The sequence below is a fragment of the Neovison vison genome, chromosome X, assembly GCF_020171115.1.
Source record: "Neovison vison isolate M4711 chromosome X, ASM_NN_V1, whole genome shotgun sequence".
In the NCBI taxonomy this organism is placed as follows: Eukaryota; Metazoa; Chordata; class Mammalia; order Carnivora; family Mustelidae; genus Neogale; species Neogale vison.
The window spans coordinates 116,449,598-116,473,239 of NC_058105.1; the positions used below are offsets into that span (position 1 = coordinate 116,449,598).

General features: G+C 45.8%; 1 protein-coding gene across 1 annotated transcript in view; it reads left to right on the top strand.

Moving 5' to 3' along the window:
* The window catches only part of MAP3K15 (mitogen-activated protein kinase kinase kinase 15), a 95,849-nt gene that overhangs the window by 19,177 nt on the left and 53,030 nt on the right, over positions 1-23,642 (top strand). Inside the window, exons 4-6 of the mRNA XM_044236007.1 lie at positions 2,169-2,337; positions 4,316-4,422; positions 23,117-23,287. Coding sequence (XP_044091942.1) covers positions 2,169-2,337; positions 4,316-4,422; positions 23,117-23,287 — 447 coding nt within the window. The remainder of the gene's footprint in view (positions 1-2,168; positions 2,338-4,315; positions 4,423-23,116; positions 23,288-23,642) is intronic.

The following is a 23,642-nucleotide window of genomic DNA, read 5'->3' on the forward strand; positions in this document are numbered from 1 at the left end:
ACTGGCTTTAAATGGAAAGGCCCCCACATCCCACTGTGGCTCGGATGGTGGCTTCCCCCGCTGTGACGTGTCACTGTCGTGTTGGCCTGAGGTACACGCTTGCTAACAGCCTGTTCCTTTAATATCCTGTCATCTCTTGCTTGGACACAGAGTCTCTTCTACGCCCCTTCATGGGGAAACGAGACGAGAAACGGAGGTCTTGGTGACCCAGTGCTCATGCGGACAGCAGACGGGGGACCTGCAGTGGCGCGTTCGTGCAGAGCCCGACACAGACCCACCTTGCCGCACAATGAGCATTTTAGTGACATTTGGGGAGGAAGCTCTTCAAATATTAGCTTTTTAGGTCTGATGAGGAAATGGGCTGGTTCGAGTCTGCATCCGGGCAAGGCCTTGTAAGAAGTGGGTTCACGTTCGTTTTGCATGAAACGTGTGTTTGTTGTCAGCAGGAAAACACCCGTTTTGATGTGATGTGATTTCAAAGGGCCTGAAATACCTGTTGGTCCCTTCCGCGCCTTGTATGCTTAGTGAGAGGGTACGCAGGGCTTCTGGTTTAAAACATCTGGAAGAGGGATGCCAGATAAGTTTTTCGCTCAGGGGTCAGCTCTCCTAGATGGGTAAAGGCCACCTGTAGCCTTGTGCTGAAGAGGGGTTTGAAGCCACTTCCAAGTTCACATCAGTTAGCCGCGTCCTCCCTCATTACTATGGGCAGAAACGGCTGCATGTGTGGTACACAGATGATATCCCCAAGTCAGTGTTTTGTTTATTTACTTACAAGTTCTAGCTCTTGTGAGGTTTCTCAGTTCATTGAAACTAGTTTTCAGAATTAGCTTTGAAAACAACACTAAAGTCTGACTTTTCACTTGTCAGGCTTAATTAATAATGCTTTAATATCTTTGATGCCTTTATCACCCGCCAAATGGACAGTGGCTGTCACCCAACTTAATGACTCCTAAGACTGAGAGAATTTTAAACACTGGCAGAATCCGCCTATTTGCTCATTGGATTGATAAGCAGTAGACAAACAAAGTTAAAAAAAAAAAAAAAGTAATGCACTGATCATTTGATGTCCGAGTTCTTTCTGTGGGGCACGACTTCCTTCTTTAAATGTTAATTGGGGTCCTATTTTGAGCATTCACATTTACTTGGCATCGTTTTAAAACTATTAAAGGTACGTAACATTCCTTCTTAAGTATTTGTCTTTCTCTGAAGACTGTTAAATTGAGCCTGCTCTTTTTTTTTTTTTAAGGTTTATTTCTTTTAGAGAGAGACAGGGTGGGTGGGAGAGGGAGAGAGAGAGAGTCTTAAGCAGACTGTCCACTGAGCACAGAGCCTGATGCGATATGGGGCTCCGTCCCACAACCCTGAGATGATGACGAGCCTGCCCCCTTTTTCTCATGAACAGCTTAGTTTTTCTCTCTACAGCGAAGTCCTCTTAGCCACTTAACCAGTTGATGGTAGATTACTGCTTGGCAGTGTCCGGTCTCCATTAAAACATTACTTGGAAAGTAGGCCCATATTTAAATCCATTCTTGGTCATTGCAAGTTGGCCTCCGTACACCAAATTGGATCATTTGCGAAGGTTTTAAACCAAGTACCAGATACCAGCATTGGTTCTCTGAGAGGCTACGGTGAGAGACTGCGGTGTGGATTTGAGCCGCTTTAGATGTTTTTATGTATCGCTATTATTATCATCATCTAGAAGCTCCCAGGAAGGAAGTTGTGTTTTATGTTAGAAAAGCTTTCTGGCAGTGGAAAATGAGCGGAGGAGTGGGAGTGAAAGGCGGAGGTTGTCCAGAGGCTTCCAGGCACAGCCTCGGGGATTTGCTCCAGGACACGCCCGGTTTCTGGCTCTTGGCCTAGTGGAAAAAGCTTTGTGATTTCTAGGTGGGGATCCCAGATAGATGGACAGCGGTCAGCTTGGAAAGTACTTCCAAGGTCCTAACGAGCTGCATTTGTTGATGTGGAGTGGTGGGTTGTCACAGACGGTGACTAGCAGGTAGAACCTGTCTCCTGTCTCTGCTGGTGCGGGGAGGCTCGGGCCTGGGCGAGGCCCCCGTGTGTCCAGCTCTGTAGTGGTTTTAAGAACCAAGGTGCTTTGAGCCGCCGAAGGATACAGAGTCCCAGATGCAGGTAGATGCGCCCAGAACTTGTCCTACTTCCCTCTCCAGCGCTTACTACAAAGAAACCTTATTAAACGACATCCGGAGAGCTCGGGAGAAATACCAGGGTGACGAACTGGCAAAGGAGCTGGCTCGGATCAGACTTCGCTTGGACAACACCGAGGTTCTGACCGCGGACATCATCGTGAATTTGCTGCTGTCCTACCGCGACATCCAGGTACGAGCCCGCTTCCCGGAGGCTGGCGCGTGCGGAGCGCTTCCTTGGCCAGAGAATTAAGTCCTCACGGGGAGCACTCTTCTACGAGGCGGTGGTTAGCTACCTTGTTTGTAGACAAAAGAGGTATGTGGCCGGGTCATAGGTCCCCTAGCGTATCTGCTGTGCTAGTAACATTGGAGGTTTTTTCACATCAGACAGCCACTCTGGCCAAACCTCATTCACTGTACGGCTCGATAACAGGAGCTTAGAATCTAACAGTTTAGATGCACTTGAGGTGAAACATTGTTTCAAGCTCTTGGCAAATCCTCATTCACTTCCTCCTCTCGAGCTCTCCTCACTTCATCCCCGAGTTTATGGGATGAGTACTCTGATTATCCCCGTTTTACAAATGAGGCACAGAGAAGTTAAGTAAGTTGTCCAGGTTCACACAGCAGTTCAAGATTCAACTGAGGCAATGTTGTCCTTGCTCTTTGCCTCTCTTCTGTACTACTTTCTTTACGCCTTTATCATCTCCTTCTTCGGGGATCACCGGCCATCAGTGACAGGAGAGGAGGAGTAGCAGAGGCGCATCTAGGACCCAGGACATGCAGAAGTTCACTCTAAAACAAGCATCGGGGCCTCACGAGGAGTGCTGGGGACTGAGTGTATGGGATGCGGTACCATGAAGGAAATGGAGTGCTTCCTCCCTCCAAGTTAAAGGCTGTCAAGCCATTTATAGGGATGCCTTGATGGGGGGCGGGGGGGGTGGGTAATGCAGGACACTGTGCCTTCCGTGCAGAATTCTACAAAGCCGTATTGGAGGTTGTTGACAGCAGGTCTTTAAATCAAATTGAGAGAGGCACCCAGTTATGACCTGAACAAAGAAGAGTCAACTGCTGGGGTCTGCGAGCCCTGCTGAGAAACAGGTGCATCTAATTGACTTTAATAGCAGATGCAATTAGGGATTTTGACAATGACCAACTGATGGCCCAGGGGACAAGAGAATGCAAATGAGCTTTTTTTGAAATCTTTCTTCCCCTGAGCTTCTGGCTTCCTTCTGTCCTGGCCTTCACGCCTCTCTTTGTTTTTATAACCTTCCATTGGTAGGACTCTCAGGCCCAGAGGTAAGCCAGAAGCTTCTTGGAATACACTGCCGCCTTTCCTTGAGCTCAGAACAGGCGTGCGGGATCTCAGCGGGCAGCTCTTCTCACTGAACCGTGGCTGGCTGGCAGTGAGGTGACCAGTCACCGTGATGGAAGCCTGGCTGAAAGGGTAGCAGATGGCACAGCTCAGAGGGGACCCAGCTGAGACAAACACAGTAGCAATGTTTCCCTGGGTAATTATGCAGTGTGAAACTCTGGTTCTCAACCAGAGGACTTGTGTCTGTGCCTGGAGACCTTGTTGGTTTTCACGGCTCAGGGGCAAGGGGGAGGTGCTGCTTACCCTCCCAGAATGCCCAGGCCAGCCCCCACAAGCGAGAAGGATCCAGCCCCAAAAGGTCAGTAGTGCCAAGGTGGAAAAATCCTGGTTTAGATGAATTCAATTATTTGTGGCCAAATGGGAAGGACCTGGGGTGTTTGCTCTCTTCCCGTGCTCAGTGACTGTAAGATTTCCTGTGTGTTTACCTCACACTTACCTTAACCCACGGCCCTGCTCATGCTGTTAACTCTCCGATGCTCACAGCGTGGGATCTTTTTCTGGGCTGCCAGACTCCCTTGCTTCATCCCCTTGATCCTTTTGTGGCCTCTGATAGCAGGGATTCTTGGTCTGCCTTCTCTCTCGTTCATTTGGGGTTGTTTGCTTTTTGTTTTTTGTTTTTTGCTTTTTAATCTTACTCCTATTGTGTTACAGGCTATAAATAACTTCACTGAAAGCTCTCTCTGTAGGGAAAGGCTTGTATTTAAATGCTGAGGCAGTCTTAGGTTGATAACTGTCCAGAAGAATCTGCGAAGAGCTGTCTGTCTCCTGATTTTCTCACCTTGGGACCTCTTGTCAACAGGACTATGATGCCATGGTGAAGCTGGTGGAGACCTTGGAGATGCTGCCCACGTGTGACTTGGCTGACCAGCATAATATTAAATTCCACTATGCATTTGCATTGAACAGGTAAGAGTGAGAATGGACATACAGAATTTTGAAACATGCTACCTGTCCAGTTCTTCTTTCATTCTACCCTCACTGAGTCTGAGCCAGATTGGGTGCTAAAAGGCCAAGGTTATGAAAAAGGGCAAGGCATCTGATCTTGGGGTTCAGGGATTTTGTGTTTGGAACATATGCTCCAGCCCTGAGGTCGGACATGTAACTAAAGCCTTAGAGGTCGGAAGAATAAATGTTTTGATGAGGTTTGCCCCAAATGCTGTGGAAGCCTAGCAGAGGGAAGAAGTCCTTCCACCTGGGGCTTTTAAAGCATCTTTCCTGGGGGTTGGGTTTGGAATTCGTGGTAAGAATTACCTCACGTGCAGAAGAGAGTTTGGGATGTGGCTGGCGAAGAGGCCGTTCTCCTTGGCCAGAGCAGAAATGGGAGCCTAGTGTTCTTCGTGTCAGCGGGCCTCCTGGGAACGTCTGGGGCCACTAGAGTACAGTTTGCGGGGGAAGCACACACGTGCCCTGAGGCTAAGTGCGGGGGCTGCGGCTGTGTCTTGAAAGGATCTCTTATGCCCAAATAAGGGGTTGATAGTATCTTGTGGACTGTGCGGGGTGAGTTTAAGCAACTAGATGACTGTTGTAGGATAGAAGGGGGTGCTCTCTTCATTTACTAGTATAATATGAACTTTAAAGACAAAATACTGAGCTAGATGGAGTTGGTGAGACGTGGAAATTCCAGTCTGGAGACCAGGAGCCTCAAGAGGTTGTGTGCCTAGAGGTCAGGGGTTGGTATTAGTTAAGATGCTGTAACAAAGGGACCCCGAGTGCAGTGGTTTGAGTAAGACGGAAATTGCTCTCCCACCAAGCAGTGTAGCAGTGAGTGGGCTGGATGAATGGCTTAGCCCTGCTCCGGGAGTTGTTCGGGGACCTGGTTTTTGACCATTTTGTAGCTCTTGAATTTGCAAAAATGTTATCCTCTTCTGGTTGAAGCTAGGTCACTGCTGGTCTGTATTCCAGCCTGTGCAAAGGGAGAAAAGACTGAGAGCTCAGGACAGTTTCCTTTAAAGCATATAGAATTAGCATGTGGTGGGGGGGGGCACTTCTACTCCCATTCCATTGGTGAGAGCACAGTCACGTGACCCCACATTGACGGAAGGGCGGTTGGGAAATGTAGTCTTTACCTGGTCAGCCGTGTGCACCTTCAAACTCAGCTACTGTGGATTTGGAGGATGATAACTAGGAGTTGGCCAGGTTGAACCTCACCAAATCCCTGGTGCATGAATGTTCTAGCCCTGCCATCTCCCTTCTGTGGCCGATGTCTTCCACAGGGAGTGAATAAAGTGAGCATAGGAGGTGACCCGAGTGAGAGGACTGTTGCGTCTCGTCTCTCAGGAGTCTGGCTTGGCTTCAGCAGCTGGATCGGGCTACACGTTGTGGGCTTGCCTCGGGCAGCATCGGCAGGACAGCGCATGTGTTCAGGCTCCCGTGGCTTCGGGAGTCTCCTCATGCTCATGACGTCACGTCTCTCTTTGATAGCGAAGCAAGATGTACGTGCGGTGAAATGCATAGCTCTTAAGTACACAATTCGATGCCTTTTGATAAATGGACGCACCGTGTGAACACCACCCCATCTCGATATAAAACATGTCTGCGCCCTCAGAGAGCTCCTTTGTGCTCCTCTGCAGGCGATCCCCACCCCTTCGTAGGCAGCTGCTGTCGTAACAGCTGTCCACATAGATGAATTTTTCCTGTCCTGGAACTTCATATAAGTGGAATCACAGCATACTCTGTTGCATCTGTTTCCTTCACTCGGTGTCGCATGCACGTTGTTGGCTTGTCAGCAGCTCGGTGATTCCTGTTGCTACAGGATAGTCCATTGTACAGATCGGCCACAACTGAGGTCTCCTTGGGGCTTGTTCTCAGTCTGGGGTGCCGAAGAACAGTGCTGCTGCGGAGAGGCTTGTGCGTGACTCGTGTACCTGCACGGCACGTTTCTGTTGGGTACATAGCCGGCGTCCTGCTCTGCTGGATCCCGGCGAACAGTGACAGGATTTCTATTCGTTTCGATTTATAAGGATTAAATGAGTCACCACTGGTGACATTCCTGGAAGAATGCCTGGCACACCATAAGTGCTATTTAAAAAAACGGTTTGCTAAATAAAAACGAAGAGGGCCATTGAAGTGAATCGCCACCGTGTCTCGTCCCAGACAGGGTAGAGGTAACTGTTGTCAAACGGAACAGTCCGATTGCCATCCACTCGATGCAATAAAAGAGAAAACCAATCTGTGAAATGGAAAGCTGGTATCTAAGGGAAATGGGTGTGGCGGGATGAAGTGATCCCGAGAGCAGCGCCTTTCCAGTTTGGAAGTGGAGTAGCTGGACGCCCGCGCCGGAACCACGCTGCTCTCGCACGGAGGCTGTCTTCCTCCTGGGCCCCGAGGAGACAGCGGCTCTGTCTTACAGCCCAGGCAAGGTGTCACCATATTCACAGTCGACTTCAGCACTGTGTACGGTTTTGAGAAACTTCATGGCATCACCTTCTGTCTATGAAGGGGAATCTAGCGACGGACAGATGATTTTCCTGCATCGCAGTTGACCTTTACCGCTTCGGAAGGGGAGCAGATCGTGGCCGTGAATTAGTTATTAAAGCTTGGTAGTCATGAATGACGTTTGAGCCTCCAATGGCAAGGGCTGTCCATGACTAGAAAAGCTGGCTCGAGCATTCAGAAGCGTGTTCAAAGCTGCTTCAGATCTGCTTTGAGCCATGAAACTGCTTGCCACTCGGTGGCGTGGAATCCCGTAGGAGTAGTTTCCTCGATTTGCTGTTGTTTTCACAGCCAGTACTTGATTAGGTACGCAGCCAGAAGAACCTGACCAGGGATCCAGGCAGCAGGCAGAAAGCTAGTCTGGAAGAAGAGTACTTGAATCACAGTGGAAGGTTAGGAACACGACTCGCCTGCACAAAGTAGGAATGTTCTCGTATTGTACTCCCTGCGTCTTCGGGGCAAGGCTGCCAACTCCAGCAAAACACAACTCCTTCTTGAGTTCCTCAGGATGTGGAGGGGAGGCTGAACGCATGATGTGCTGGTTGGAATATCTGATGTGTCACTCTATAAATAAGGGGAGTGATAGAGGAAAGTCCCCTGAGGTGCCTACAAATGCGTGCAGGGGCGACCAATGAGTGTTAGAGAATCCAGCCGGTGCCAGGGAGGCTGCAGTCTTGTTCCAGAACCTCCAGCAGTCGGCTCACCCTTAGCCCCTGGGGCTGTCCAGCCACATCCTTGCCCGGGTAGAGGGACACACATCCTCAGGAGGGCCGTGTGGGCTCCTTGTCCCTGATATAGCCACCAGCATCCTTTTCTTGGTCTCTTCGGTTTCTGTTCATGGTTGGATCTCGCCATCCTAAGTTGAGCATTTCTATGACCATTCTTTATTGGGTACTAGTCAGAAGTAGCAAAATGATGACCTTTCCCCACTTGTATAGTGCATCGGTCTCCGGGTCACTAAAATCGTGTGGCAAAAGGGGGACACACATTTGTGTGATCATTTTCCTGGCCGTGAAGAGAAGCACAAATCTTGTGCACTGAAAAGTAGTCATCTGGTCCAAACCCTTCATTTTATTTTATTTTTTAAAATTTTTAAAGATTTCATTCATTTATTTGACAGAGACAAAGCGAGAGAGGGAACACAAGGAAGGGCAGTGGGAGAGGGAGAAGCAGGTTTCCCGCTGAGCAGGGGGCCTGATGTGGGGCTCGAACCCAGGACCCTGGGATCATGACCCGAGCTGAAGGCAGACCCTTAATGCCTGAGCCGCCCAGGCACCCCCAAACCCTTCATTTTAGGAGAAAGAAAGAAAGAAAGAAAGGCAAGGGCCTAGGATCTAATGGCTGATCAGTGAGACACACAGTGCTCTGGACACACTCGCTTAGTACTGTCATGGCATCATCTGTAAAACTCTGCCCAGAAAGCTTTCTCTTATTTCCGTTTCCCGGAAGGACAACCAGAAGAAATCCTGGGCCTCTTGGAGCTGTAGGGCCAACTTTTTACATGTTCTACTCTGTCATATATGCTGAGAGCGTAGAGGGTAGCTGAAGGCTGAAGCCACTTTCATGATATGTATTTTTTATACGCGAAGACCAGTTGCAATGTTTTTCTGAGAAATAGGCCATCTCCATATATTCTGAACAGTGGCCTTGCCAATAATACATATTTTTGCTTTTGAAATACTTAACCCAAAGGACTTAAACTGCTTCCTTCAGTCCTCTCCCCAGCCTCCTTGGGCCCAAGAGAGCTTCCTTTTCTGACCAATTCCTGCTTCGGTTCTCTCCCTTTTGTCCCCACATCTCCTGACTTCTGTGTCAGGGGAGTCCTTTGTGCTGAAGAAGACCGCTCATGAGGGTTTCCTAAAGTTAACGAGTGATGGAAAAATACAATCACACAGGTTATATGCTATGCACACACACTTAAACAGTTTAAGAGATACTTCAAAACCACTCTGCTAAAGAGGAACCCTCCTACACTGCTGGTGGGAATGCAAGCGGATGCAACCACTCTGCAAAACAGCATGGAGGTTCCTCAAAAAGTTGAAAATAGAGCTACAATATGACCCAGCAATCGCACTACTGGGTATTTACCCTAAAGATACAGACGTAGTGATCCAAGGGGCACGTGCGCCCGAATGTTTATAGCAGCAATGTCTACAATAGCCAAACTATGGAAAGAACCTAGATGTCCATCAACAGATGAATGGACAAAGAAGATGTGGTATATATACACAATGGAATACTATGCAGCCATCAAAAGAAATGAAATCTTGCCATTTGTGACCACGTGGATGGAACTAGAGGGTATTATGCTTAGCAAAATAAGTCAATCAGAGAAAGACAACTATCCTATGATCTCCCTGATATGAGGAAGTGGAGATGCAATGTGGGGGGCTTGGTGGGTAGGAAAAGAATGAATCAAACAAGATGGGATTGGGAGGGAGACAAAGCATAAGAGACTTTTGTTTATTTTTTTAAAGATTTTATTTATTTGACAGAGGTCACAAGTAGGCAGAGAGGCAGGCAGAGAGAAAGGGAGGAAGCAGGCTCCCTGCTGAGCAGAGAGCCTGATGTGGGGCTCGATCCCAGAATCCTGGGATCATGACCTGAGCTGAAGGCAGAGGCTTTAACCCACTGAGCCACCCAGGTGCCCCCATAAGAGACTTTTAATTTCACAAAACAAACTGAGGGTTGCTGGGGGGAGGGGGGACAGGAAGAGGGGGGTGGGTTTATGGACATTGGGGAGGGTATGTGCTATGGTGAGTGCTGTGAAGTGTGTAAACCTGGCGATTCACAGACCTGTACCCCTGGCGCTAATAATACGTTATATGTTTATTTTAAAAAATCATAAAAAAAAAAAACACCACTCTGCTGTTCAAAACCCATAAAACTGTGGACTGCATTGCCGTGGAAGAAATGAGGATAATGGTAATGAATGAGATGGGGTTTTTTTTAAATACATTTTATTTTTTTTTAAAGATTTTATTTATTTATTTGAGAGAGAAATCACAAGTAGATGGAGAGGCAGGCAGAGAGAGAGAGAGAAGCAGGCTCCCTGCTGAGCAGAGAGCCCGACGCGGGACTCGATCCCAGGACCCTGAGATCATGACCCGAGCCAAAGGCAGCGGCTTAACCCACTGAGCCACCCTGGCGCCCCAAGATGGGTTTTTATATTTGCAATTCCAGTATAGCTAACATACAATGTTGTATGGGTTTCAAGTGTATAAGACAATGATCCCAGGCTTCCATCCGTCACCCAGTGTTCATCACGACAAGCACACTCCTTCATCCCCGTCTCCTGTCTCACCCATCCACCTCCTACCCCAGTAACCAGCAGTGTGGTCTCTCGAGTTACGAGTCTCTTTCTTGGCTTGCCTCTCTCTCTCTCTTTTTTTCCTTAGCTCACATGCCAAATTATGAAAGCATCCTCCGTGTCCATCAATAGATGAGTGGAATCAGTAGATGAATGGATAGAAAAGATGAGGGGTGTGTGTGTGTGTGTGTGTGTGTGTGTGTAATGGACTATTACTCAGCCATCAAAAAGAAATCTTGCCCTTTGCAGTGACATGGATGGAACTAGAGAAGAGAGTGTAATGCCAAGCAAAATAAGTCAGAGAAAGACAAATACCATATGATTTCACTCATATGTGGAATGAGATGGTTTTAAGAATTAAGTAAGAATATCTTAAGTACAAAACTTAGCACTGTGCCGGGCACATAGAAGAAGCTAAATGAATGAGAGTTGTCCTTCTATTTCCTGACGGAGAATCCCAACCTCCAGGGTTAGATCACCTTCAGCGATGGTGTCTGAGGAAGGCCTCTTAAGAAGAGCTGGAATCTAGAAGGCCCTTTGGAGTAAAATGTGAGGTGTCATGAATCACTTCTGAGTTCTTCCAAGGAGAAGTCAAGGAAACTTTGCGTAAAATTATGGAAATGGTCGCACATGACCTGGGTCCTGCCTTGCCTCCTGTGCTCTTCCTGGTTCACTGTCCTGTCGCCACCCTCCCCTGCCTTCAGTTCATAAGAAGGGCAGGCTCTTCTCCTCGTGGGTGTTGCCTCTGTCTGGAGTGTCCGTTGCTTGCCAGACCGAATCCGATGCTCCTTCAGGGTTTAACTCAATGTCTCTTTCCTTAGAGGTTGGGTTGCAGAAAGTACCATTACCTGCAAGCAGCGTCCTTGCTGTTACACATTCTCACAGCACCTGCTCTTTTCCTCGTAGCACTCATATTCCTGGTTCCATTCAAATATTTATCATCCCTCCCACTAGACTAAATCTGGGGCCGGGGGCAGGAGCCATGGTCTTCCCGTGCCTATGACCATTGTGCCCCCCACAGAGTTGGTGCTCAGTAGGTATTCGTTGAACGGGTGAATGAATGAATGAATGACTCTGATCTGCCGTGGTCTACAGTGGGAGGAGATCTGTATGGTGACACCTGGGTCCTTAGAGTGAAGGGATTGGTGTAGTAGAAGGCAGATCTATTGAATTTTTCTTTATATGTGCAAAACCAAGAATATCTAAGTCCTACATAGGCAGTGTCTACAGAAAAGTATAACAGCAGAATTACTGGTAATACCACCATCTCAGTAGGGCTTGGCCCAAAGGCGGCAATCCAGAAAAGTGAAGGGCTGCATAGGCTAGGTCAAGGTCAGCAGCGATGGGCATTTTCCTAGCGTGGGATCCCAGGTGTCAGTCAGAGTGGGGTAGGACACGAACTCAGGGGGGAACTGGTCTGCATCACCAAGGAAACCTGTGCCTTCTTGGTAACTGTGTGTTAGGGTAGGGTAACTGCGTGTTAGGGTAGGGTAACTGCTCTCACAAGTAGTGTGACAGTTTCAGTGCCTTAACACGATGAAGGTTTATACTCACTTATGCGTCATTGCAGCGTGGACGTATCGTGCTCGGGCAGTCTCTTCTCCAGGTGATTGACAGTCCACTCTCCTCCCATCTTGACACTCTGCCCTTCCTTCAGTCCCTAAAGTCCTTAAAGCCAGCTGATGAGAAGAGCGAGACCATGCTGAATTGCCAGGGAGGGTGTGGGTGTGGGAACAGCTTTCCTGAGACCTAATTCGCCCACCATACAATTCACCCATTTAAAGAGTACAAACCAGCGGTCTTAGTATATTCAGAGTTGGGTAACCATCACAGCCAATTTTAGAATATTTTCATCTTTCCTGCCCCCAAAACCCTGAACTCATTACAAGCCACTGGTCCCCCATTAGCCCTCAACTCCCCTCCCCAGCCCTCAACAGCCACAGTTTTACTTGGCGATCCGTTAGCAGTCACTCCCTACCCCACGCCTCACACGCTGGCCTAGGACACCACTCATCTGCTTTTTGTCTCTGGATTTGCCTATTCTGGACACTTTGTATGAACGGAATACTATGATAAGAGAGCTTTTCTGGCAGGCTTCTTTCGCTTAGCATCCTGTTTTCGGGGTTTGCTCACGTTGTAGCGTGTGTCAGTACTAAATTTCTGTGGCTGAATAGTATTCGATCGTACTGCTGGAACCCCTTTTATTTATCATTTGTCAGCCGACGGCCTTGTGGGTTGTTTCCGCTTTCTGACTCGATCAGGGAGGTTTGTCTGAGCCTAGTCAGGAAGTGAGGTTCGTTACTCGATAGCGTGTTTCATTGGCCAAAGTTCAGTCTCATGGCCCAACCTAACTGCAAGGGAAGTTGGGAAATGTGTTCTGGCTGAGGGCCCAGGAAAAATAATAAAGGGGTTTGAGTGAACACATCCTAGTCTCTACTGCAACTTGCAAATAAGGCGTAGAGTGGAAGCGGATCTCTCCACGTGGGATCCCTGAGAGTGTGTCATCAGGACCAAGAGTGCAGACGGGAGTACTCCTCACCTCCGGTTGCTTTTGTGAAAAGCCAGCCTCAGAAGCGCCCAGCTCCCCATCGGGGCCTGCCGCTTCCCTGCTTCCCTGTAAAGCCCAGCCTTTAAAGCTGCTGCTTGGTGGTCCCAGGAGACTAGAAAAAGTTGTGATCCTGGGGTCATGGATGGGATGATTTAATAGTGGTTCTACCCTGATACATGTCTAGGTCCTGTTTGTAGAGTCGGACAACAACCTTTCTACTTCATTCATGTGTCTCTTCGGCTCTGGGCATTGTCCACACTCGAACCCAGGTTACCTCTAAGTGTTCCTTTCACCTTATGTAAATATGAGGCATCTGGCCAGAGTAAGGCACCTGCTTCCTTGGGGCAGGTGTGTTTCTGTCAGGATCTAATCAGGAAACAGAAACGTCTCTCAGTATTTAAAATAGAGGAAATTGACTATATGGAATTGATTACACGGTTGTTGGCAGAGCTGAGTAGCCAAACAGGGAACCGCGGCCCCTCAGAATTCACATTGGCAGGAGGCTGCTGCCGTCCCTCCTTTGGCTGGAGGGACACAGGAAAGAGGTGATTTGATCAGAATCTAGGAGCCGGGATTCACTGGAAGCATTACAAGCCAGTCTGTCGGCAGGTAAGTTTACAGAAGAGACGCGGCTGTTGCTACAGCCACCACATGAAACACACCCAAACCAGGAGAGCATACTCCGGCTGCTTCTTCCTGGCCCAGCGGATGCTTGTCCGCCCTGGTCCTGCATGGGCTGCTCGCAACTGGCAGTCGGGTGTGGGAGCCTGAGAATCAGCCTGGAGGAGCTCGCTGCCCCGGGACACAGAGAGAAGCAGGTGGCAGAGGAACGTATCTGAGGGCAGAGAGCAGTGATTGGCCCAGCAGGACACTCACCTTTCAGAAACACTGATCAGTTTCTACATCTTTTTAAAACCACCTTTATTAAGGTTTAAGGGACAACAGACATACACTAAGATGTACCCATTTGAAGTGCTCTGTTTGATGGCTCTGGCCAAATAAGTACGTCCGTGCCACTACCACCGAGATCAGAGACAGAAGGTTTTTATCCCTCAGAGTTCCCCTGTGCGCTTTTCTGGCAGCCCTGCCCCCATCCTTTTCCGGCCCCGGTTTGGATAATGGCGACTGATCCACATCCAGGTCACTGATCTTTTCTCTCAGAGTGTCCAAATCTGATGTTAAGTCCTTTCAGTGCCACTTTTGTTGTTTTTTTTTTTTTTAATTCAGTTTTAGGGTTTCTACTAATTTGTTTTTTGAGAGTTTCCATTTCTCTCACAAAATAATTTAATTCTTCACCCATATGTATTTATGTGTATATAAACAATATATTTACAATAGTTGTAAGTTGTTATCAGTTTTAGTAACAGTCATTTCTGGTTCTAGTTCTATTTTTTATCTTGATTATGAGCCACATTTTCTTCTATGCATATCTCCTAATTTTACTGTATTCTAGACATTTTATCTAGAAGAACTAAGGAGACTGAAGGATAACTTGTTTTTTTTTTAAAGATTTTATTTATTTATTTGGCAGACAGAGATCACAAGTAGGGAGAGAAGCAGGCAGAGAGAGAGAGGAGGAAGCAGGCTCCCCGCTGAGCAGAGAGCCCAATGCGGGGCTCGATCCCAGGACCCTGGAATCATGACCTGAGCCGAAGGCAGAGGCTTTAACCCACTGAGCCACCTAGGCGCCCCAAGGATAACTTGTTTTGTTTATTGTCCTGGCTATCTGAGTCCCTTCTTAGGTTTGGCAATTAGCATATATGACTGATTTTTTGTGTTTCTCCTAGAGAATGGCTGGGTTGGTCCTGGACTCCATTTTCAGCCATTAACTCGTGATTAGCCCAACCCCCACCTCTGGTCTCTCCACGACCTTTCTGGTCTCGTCCGTATTTGAGCAGGGAGGATTTGGGGCTGCTGTTCCTCGTATCTTTGGATTCCGTTTTTGCAGGGACCCATGTCCGAGGGCTCTGGTAGTGCGTGTGGTATCTTTCTACTTTGGGCCTCTCCTGCACTGTGGCTTTCTTGGCAAAATACAGCGGGTGAGCTTGCTGCAAGAGGAATCTAACACGAAGCAAAAGGTTTTTGCTTGGGGACGCTTCCAGATGCCGTTCTGTCCCATCAGCCCATGCTTTTGACCAAAACTTTGCAGATTTTCTCCTTGTCCCTGTGACGCTTCTCTGTCAAAGACTCACTGTTCCATTTGGCAGTACCTAGAGCAGGTCCCCAACATGCAAGCTGTCGTGGTTCTTGGCTCACCTCTGAGAGCGTCGTCGTCGTTCTCAGGAATGAGTTAATCAAGGAAGTTCTTCCTCCCCTTCGGCACAGTTTAGGGAATTGTCCAGGCTTGGACTGTTGCCATGGGAGTGGAAGGACTTTCTCAGTCTTGTGATTGGAAGCAGGCATCTCTTAAAAGGTTTTTGATGGGCCACCTAAGACAGCGTTGGTCCTAGAAAGGACTCTGGTCCAGTGAGACGTTTTATGGGTTAATTCTGAGAGCCTGATTTGGAGAAAGATTTTTTGGAACTCTCTCCCACCCTATGAACTTTCTCTTAAAGACGCATGATGTAGGAGAGACAGAAAAGCAGACAGGATGCTTACTGACATGTGAAAGCTCTCGCCCACTGTAGCCCGCAGTCGCCTTGTGAGGTAAGCAGAGTCAAACACGATTTACATGTGAAGATCTGAGGCACAGAAAGGATAGTAAATGCTATGAAAAATAACCAGAATCTAGCTGTAAAAGTTCCCAGGCCAGTGCTGTGGTGTTTTTTTTTTTTTAGTTTGGGTAGCTTACTGCATAAATAATAAATATGTTTATATATTTTTGCAAAAAACTGGGAAATGTCGAAAGCAATTGTCCCTTATAAATCTATTCTCTAATCCTACCTGTGTTGCCGAAGTTCTCTCTCTCAGCACTTTGCTGTATATCTTTGCAGCTTTCTGTGCATTTACGTAGGCCTCACTATGTCCTGCTGCAGGGTTTCGAGAATACAGGGCCGTGTAGGAGATGCTCTGTCATTGTCTGTGCTCGTTCAGCCATCAGTGGATGAAGATGGTTTCGTGTTCAGTACGGTTCAGTTTGCCATCCATGTAATAGACATTGGTTGAGCTCCTAGAGATGACAGAAACTAAGTAAAACTATTAAAACAGGTTAGGGCGTTAGGGAGGCTGGTGGGGCAGATTACATGTATAAGCTGAGTGCTCAGAGAAGACTGGTTTTATGAGAGAGTGACATGAAGAAAAAAGAGAAACGGATGAGGAAGCATACCATGTAAATATATTGGGGAAGAATATTCTAGAAGTTTCCAGGGAACAACGTGGAATGGCAGGGAGGCTTGTGCAGCTGGAGCCGAATAGGTGATGGGGAGTGGATAGTGCAATAAGCTGCCAAATCTTCTAGAATCTTGCAGGCCACTGAAAGAAGATAGGTATCTGCTCTGACTTGGGAGCCCTGCAAGGGTGTCTTGTCAGGTTTGTTTTTGAGCTATGACTGATATATAACATTTCACTAGTTCAGGTGCATAGCATAATGCTGTGACATATGTACGTTTTATGTAATGATCATAATAGTCAGTCTCTTTAACATCCATCCCCACACATAATTAGAAATATTTTTCCTATGATAAGAACTTTTAAGATCTCTCTTGGGAACTTTTTTTTAAAAGTAGGCTCTGCACTTAACATGGGGCTTGAACTCAAGACCCTGAGATCAGGAGTCACACGCTCTACCAACTGAGCCGGCCAGATGACCCCATGGAACCTGCAAATCTATAATACAGTGTTAACTGTGGTCACCATGCCGTGTACGAAATCCCCAAGACTTGCGTATTTTAGACATGAAAGTTTATGCCTTTCGACCCATTTCACCCCCCACCCCCCACCCCCGGCAGCCACCAGTCTGTCCTGTGTATGTGTGAGCTGGATTTGGTTGGGTTGGGTTGCGTTTTTAGATTCTACATGTAAGTGAGATCATACAGTGTTTGTCTTCCTCTGACTGACTTCACTTAGCACAATGCCCTCAAGATCCACCCATGTTGTTGCCGATGGCACGAGTCCTTTCTGTTTAGGACTGATTCTCGGTTGTGTATGTGCGCCACACTGTTTAGCGTTCATCCACTGATGGACACTTGGGCGGTTGCAGATCTTGGCTGTTGTGAATAATGTTACAGCAAAAGTGGGAGTACAGGGGCCTTTTAGATCAGTGTTTTCGTTTCCTGTAGCTAAATACCCACAAGTGGGATTCCTGGGTTCTATGGTATCTCTATCTCGAATTTTTTCAAAAATCTCCATATCGTTTTCCACAGTAGCTGCACCAGTTTGCGTTCCCACCCACAGTACATGAGGGTTCCCTTTTCTCCGCATCCTCACTGACACTTGTTATATCTTGATTTTTGATTTTTTTTTGTTTTTATCTTAGCCTTTCTAACAAATGAGAGTTGATGTTTCATTGTGATTTTTGAATTGCATTTTCCTGCTGATAAATGATGTTGACCATCTTTCCCTGCATCTCTTGGCCGTCTTTATGCCTTCTTTGGAAAAATGTTTCTTCAGCTCCTCTGCCCATTTTTTGAATCAGACTTCTTCTGCTATTGAGTTGTATGAATTCTTTATCTATTTTGGATATTAACTCCTTGCCAGATATAGGATTTTCATAGAACGTTTTGAGTAGCAGAGTGACGCAGCCTGACTTAGTGTTTAGCTAGATCGCTCTGACCACTGTGCTGAGAACAGATTGTAGAGGAGTGAGGGTAGAAGCAGGAAATGACAGTTACTGGGACCAGGGTACGAATGGTGGGGGTCATGAGGAGCAGGCCACTTTTGGATATGGCTGAAAATAAAAGCCAACACAATTCTTGGATTGAATAAAAAGTGCTAACGAAATGAGGCATGACTCCAAAGTGTTTGGCATGGAAAACAGGAAGAGTGGATTGGGCGCCATTAAATAAGGTGAAGAAGAAGAGCTTTGATGGAACGATGAACGCTTGAGTTTCGGACACATCAAGTTTGCAATATTAGACATGCAAGTGAGATGCTAGGAAGGCAGTTGGATATGGAAGCCTGGAGTTCATGGGAGAGCTCTGGGCTTGAGATAGGAATTTGGGAGTCATCAGAATGTGGGTGGTTTGAAAATGCGGGACACTAGATGGGATCGCGAAGGGATCTAGTGTAGTTTCTGATAGAGACGAAGGTCCAAGGCTTGGCTGAAGACCCCAGCTCCAGTGTTAAAAAACTGGGAGATGGGGGGCTCCTGGGTGGCTCAGTGGGTTAAGCCTCTGCCTTCGTCTCAGGTCATGATCTCAGGGTCCTGGGATCGAGCCCTGCATCGGGCTCTCTGCTCATCAGGGAGCCTGCACCCCCCCTCTCACTGCCTGTCTCTCTGCCTACTTGTGATCACTGTCTATCAAATAAATAAATAAAATCTTTAAAAATTTAAAAAAAAAACTGGGAGATGAATAGGGGCCAGAAAATTACACTAAAGTAGAAGGAAAAACAGGATTGTGTGGTGCCCTGCAAGCCAAAGGAAAGTGGTCCAAGGAGGAAGGAGTGCTCAACTGTCAAGTGTGACTGGTAGGTCAGGCAAGACAAGGGCCAAGAAGTGGTCAGTGCTTTCAGCGGTGACCCAGGCCTACTGGGGCCAAATATCCGGGGTAAGACATGCTGATGGCTGGATCCCATCTCCAGAGAATGATTTAATTGGTCTCAAGTGCAACATCAATGCGGAGGTTTTTAAAGTTTCCCAGGTGATTCTAATATGAAGCCAAGCTTACAATCTCCCATCTTAATTCATATCTCTTTTTTTTGGAAGATTTTTATTTATTTATTTGACAGACAGAGATCACAAGTAGGCAGAGAGGCAGGCAGAGAGAGAGGGGGAAGCAGGCTCCCCCTGAGCAGAGAGCCCGATGTGGGGCTCGATCCCAGGACCCTGAGATCATGACCTGAGCCGAAGGCAGAGGCTTAAACCACTGAGCCACCCAGGCGCCCCAATTCATATCTGTCTCTTAATGTGTGAAATGGCTTTATTGTCAGAAACCTGTGTTGCTGGACTGATTAAACATGGGTTTTTATCTGTAGACCTATCCGTGTATACTTTGGGATCTGAGAGTGATAAACAGATCTGAAAACTGGTGATTAAACACTAAAGGGATAAGCTATTTAGCACCTGTCCTAAAGTGGCTTATAATCCAAGAATCACTTTGCTTTTCATTTTTTGCTAATGTTTGGTGTTTGTCTTTTTTTTAATCCTAAGAAGACCTTTTGTTTTGAGTTACAAGGGTAAGTTTCAAGCTAATGAAAAAAATTCAAGGGAAATGTTGCTGTAAATGGTCCAAAGGAAACCAAACAAATCCGAACCCAGATCAGAAATGAAGTATGTGGAAGCGTTAAGTACATTCTTCTCAGATCCTGAATATTCCACACCTCAAAAGTTGGCTCATAACAGATACAGAAATTTTGTACCTCATTAAAGTTTTAATCTTTTGTGTTTTCCTACTATAGACTGTAGAAATTATTTAAATGCTCCAGTAAATTTGAATTGGGTTGGTATCTGTTGGCTCTTAAAAATGAGAAGGTATCATGGGTGGGCTGTTCATTTAGAGATCTGGTTTGCAGGCCGGTAAAATTGGATTCTATGGACAAAGAGTGTCGAGATCAAATATGTGAGAACAAGACCAATGTAGACAATAGAAAAAGTTAGAGTTGTAATACAGGCTTAATTACGGCAGCCTTCCAGAAGAATGCCAAGTGTCTAGATTAGCCCTTCTCAACCCAGGTTGGGTTCCACAGAGAATTAAACGCTAAGACCTTAAGGCATCTATTGTGTCAGTTGAATGAACTCTAATGCATCCAGAGAATAGGGCTATCTGAGTACCAGATTTGGGAGAAGGGAGAAAACAGTCGCTCAGATAATAAAATAATTTTCTCTGGAGCTAAATACGCTAGCAGATCCCCAGTTAAGGAAAGCTGTTTGAGGTACCAATCTGCTGTCCTGAACGATACAGTAGTTTTTCTGAGGTACAGGTCATCCAGAAAGAAAGCATAGAAGAGCCTTTTGTAAAATTGCCAAGAAACTAAAAAGAATAATATCTTTATTCATTTATTAGAATAGTTATTGGTAAAACATATATAGGAACACCTCACACAAATCCCAGCAATGATTTTTTTGAATAATATAATGTGTATCCTTCCAGACTTTGTGCACACGAACATATATGTGACCAGTGTTGAGTGCAAAGAATGGGATTGTGCTATTCATTTTGTTCAGCAGTTTTTTCCATGAACTTTGTGGAAATTCTTCTATATAATCACATACAGACTTGCCTCTTTCTAAGGGTTGCATGATACTCCATTGTTTGGTTGTTACAAACTATATTTTACCATTCGTATGTCAGTGGACATTTGGGTTATCTCCAGTTTTTCACTGTTCGGGGCAAAGCCATAATAAACATCTTTGTGCAAAAATTCTTGAATAAAAAGATATATATAGGGGTTTTTCTATATTACAGATTTTAGAAGTGGAATTTTTGAGTCAGGATGGATTTTGACTTTTTTTGTTTTATAGAAATTTCAAACACAGTCAAAAGTATTGCGTGAAGCACTAGGTGTTCTATGCAAACAATGAATCATGGACCAAACACTATATCAAAAACTAATGATGTACCATATGGCAACTTATATAATTTTTTAAAAAGTAGGAAATAATACAGGGAACCCCCATGTATCCCTCTCCACTTCAGTACTTACCCCTGCATCGCCATTTTTGTTTCCTTCTCTCCCCATGCATTCCCTCCTACCCTAACACCAGAAGGATTATGAAGTCAAGACATTCCATTTTATCCATAGAGATTTCAGTATTGTCTGAGGGACCGTTTTATAAAACATAGTCATGATTGTATTTTATCTCAAGATGAACAATAATTCCTCAGCATGCATGTTCACATTTTCCCAGTTACCTCTCTCTTTAGTTTGATGTTTATAATGGATTTGTTTGAGTTATGATCCAGACAAGGTCTGTACGTGGCATTTGGTTGATAAAACTCTTAAGTCCTCTTTGGTGTAGAGGTTTCCTCTTCATCGTTGTAATATAGTTGAAACATTTCAGTCCTTTATAGTTATTGTTCTTCCTAACACTCACATTGTCCCCTCTTTGGCCAAAAACTGATTCTTGTTGGTTCCGCAGTCTTTTTCATACAAGCTTAGTAGCTTCCTCATGTCTTTGTATTAAGATGTTGCAGGATCATGTTAGACCTGTCTGGAGTCGGCCGTTCCTCCACGGAGTCCTGGCTCCGTGTAGCGAGATATGGTGTTTAGAGACCCTAGTCAGGGCTTTGGGGTTCTCATTGCTACTGAGTTGGTCTTTGTTTTGGTCCTTTTAGGTAAACTGAGCTAGGAAAACCCTTGGTGAATTCATGCTGATGTTCTAATTCAAATTTAGGACCATAGGCTTTTTACTGAATTTCTTGGATTTTATATATCTCTGGTTCTTAATGATATTAACATCATTATTTTGTTGTATTCTTTACTACAAATAGGTGATATTTTCAAAATACCAGACCATTATTATCACTAACAATAGGGTTACTGGAAACTATTTAAAATTTCTTTGCATTATGTTTTCTTCTTAGGTTATATGCTTTTAAGAAAATATGGTCAAATTGCTGTTTTAAAAAAATCACATGAATTAGTTTCTCTTTTGTGGGTGATCCATCAGCCACATGTGGAGGTTCATTTGTTTTGTTTTGCTACAGCCACAAATTCAGGTGGTGTTTTTAGGAAACACTTATATTTTTAAAATTTCATTTTTTTATAATTGTGTAAAAAAATTTCCATAGTTTCCAAGATGAAACCAGAGAGGGAGGCAAACCATAAGAGACTCTTTTTTTTTTAAAGATTTTTATTTATTTGACAGACCGAGATTACAAGTAGGCAGAGAGGCAGGCAGAGAAAGAGAGGAAGAGAAGCAGACCTCCTGCTGAGCAGAGAGCCCGATGCGGGGCTCGAGCCCAGGACACTGGGATCATGACCTGAGCCGAAAGCAGTGGCTTTAACCCACTGAGCCACCCAGGCACCCCAAGAGACTCTTAATCTCAGGAGACAAACTGAGGGTTGCTGGAGGGGAGAGTGGGTGGGAGGTTTGGGGGGCAATGGGTGATGGACATTGGGGAGGATATGTGCTATGGCGAGTGCTGTGAATTGTGTAAGACTGATGAATCACAGACCCGTACCCCTGAAGCAAATAATACTAGCATTATATGTTACCGAAAAAAAAAAAAAACTTCCATAGTTTCAGTCAAATTACAAAAAGTGAATTTCTTTTCCTGTTCATTTTTTTTCTCCCTCCACCTGTTGGTGGTCATTTTTATTCCTTTTGGTTTATCCTTTCATTTTGAGGAAATAAAAGCAGGTACATATCTCTATTCCCATGCCCCCTTTGCTTAAATAAAAAGGTAGCTTTCTGTACACAGTATTCAATACATAGCTTTCTTGTCTGAATGATATATCCTAGAGATCACTCCATAGCAATAGTATATAGAAGTTACTACTCTTTACATACTCTCTTATATTAGAAAATGAACATCATTAGCCGTAGTTGATTTCCTCAGTCTCCACAGCTCTCGGGCATTTGCTTCCAAACCTTCACAGGGAGACATAATATTTCACAGCCACAAACTGAGGTTATTTGGTGGGAAAATTATTTTAACAGCAGTCTAAGGAATCCACTACACCTGTGGAAAATGAAAAATTTTACCATATAACCTAATAAGCAAGAAGACTGATTTATGAATATAGAAACAATTTTCTAAATTTTCTTCTCTAGTGTACATAACATGAGACCAGGGGACAGGGACTGCTAGGGTCTTGGCCTTTTTGCAGAGAGCAAGCCGTCTCAGGTCAAGAAATAAATTTCTCTTGGCTTTCTGGATTTTCAGGCCCTGCTGCTTTTCCAAAAGGATCTTTTGTCAGATTATGTCGTCATCACAATGCAGGCTTAGCTTCTGAAATCCTTGCTGTTCGTCTAGCTACAGGAGGCTGCCGTGTTATTTTTTTTCTCTTGCGGACACATCAGTCTGCATTTGCTTCCATCCACAGTCTAGGTCTCATTGAGAGAAGGGACCAAGTGGGGGCTCTGTGTGACATTGTGAGATTTAATGGTTTGGGTCTGAAGCAGTTGCTATATTTGAACATGAAAAAATGAGCTAGATTTTGTTTCCTGCTAAAACACAGCATCCTTCTACCAGCCCTTCACAGAACAAGCGCATATGCTCCTGGGTCCTAATTCAGACATGTGTGATCTTTCCACACAAATCTTTCAGGAGAAACAGTCCAGGCGACCGTGAGAAGGCTCTGCAGGTCGTGCTCCAGATTCTGCAGAGTTGTGACCACCCGGCCCCTGACATGTTCTGCCTGTGTGGGAGGATCTACAAGGACATCTTCTTGGATTCAGACTGCAAAGATGACACCAGCCGAGACAGCGCCATCGAGTGGTAAACCTCCCTCCTAGTCAGTAGCACGAGCATCTCTGCAAGGGACAGAATTGCAGAGGCCAAGGATCTAGGTCGTGTCTATCTGAATGCCTGTCTGTCTGTCTGTCTGTCTGCCGGCAGTGGGGAAAAAAAGGCATAGAAGTGGTTCAGGAATTTCCAGATGCCTTTTTTTGAAAGGAAACCATTAGAAACAGGTTTGGTTTTTTGTTTTGTTTTGTTTTGTTTTTTAAGATTTTTTTTATTCACCCGACAGAGAGAGATCACAAATTGGCAGAGAGGCAGGCAGAGAGAGAGAGAGGAGGAAGCAGGCTCCCCGCCGAGCAGAGAGCCCGATGCAGGACTCGATCCCAGGACC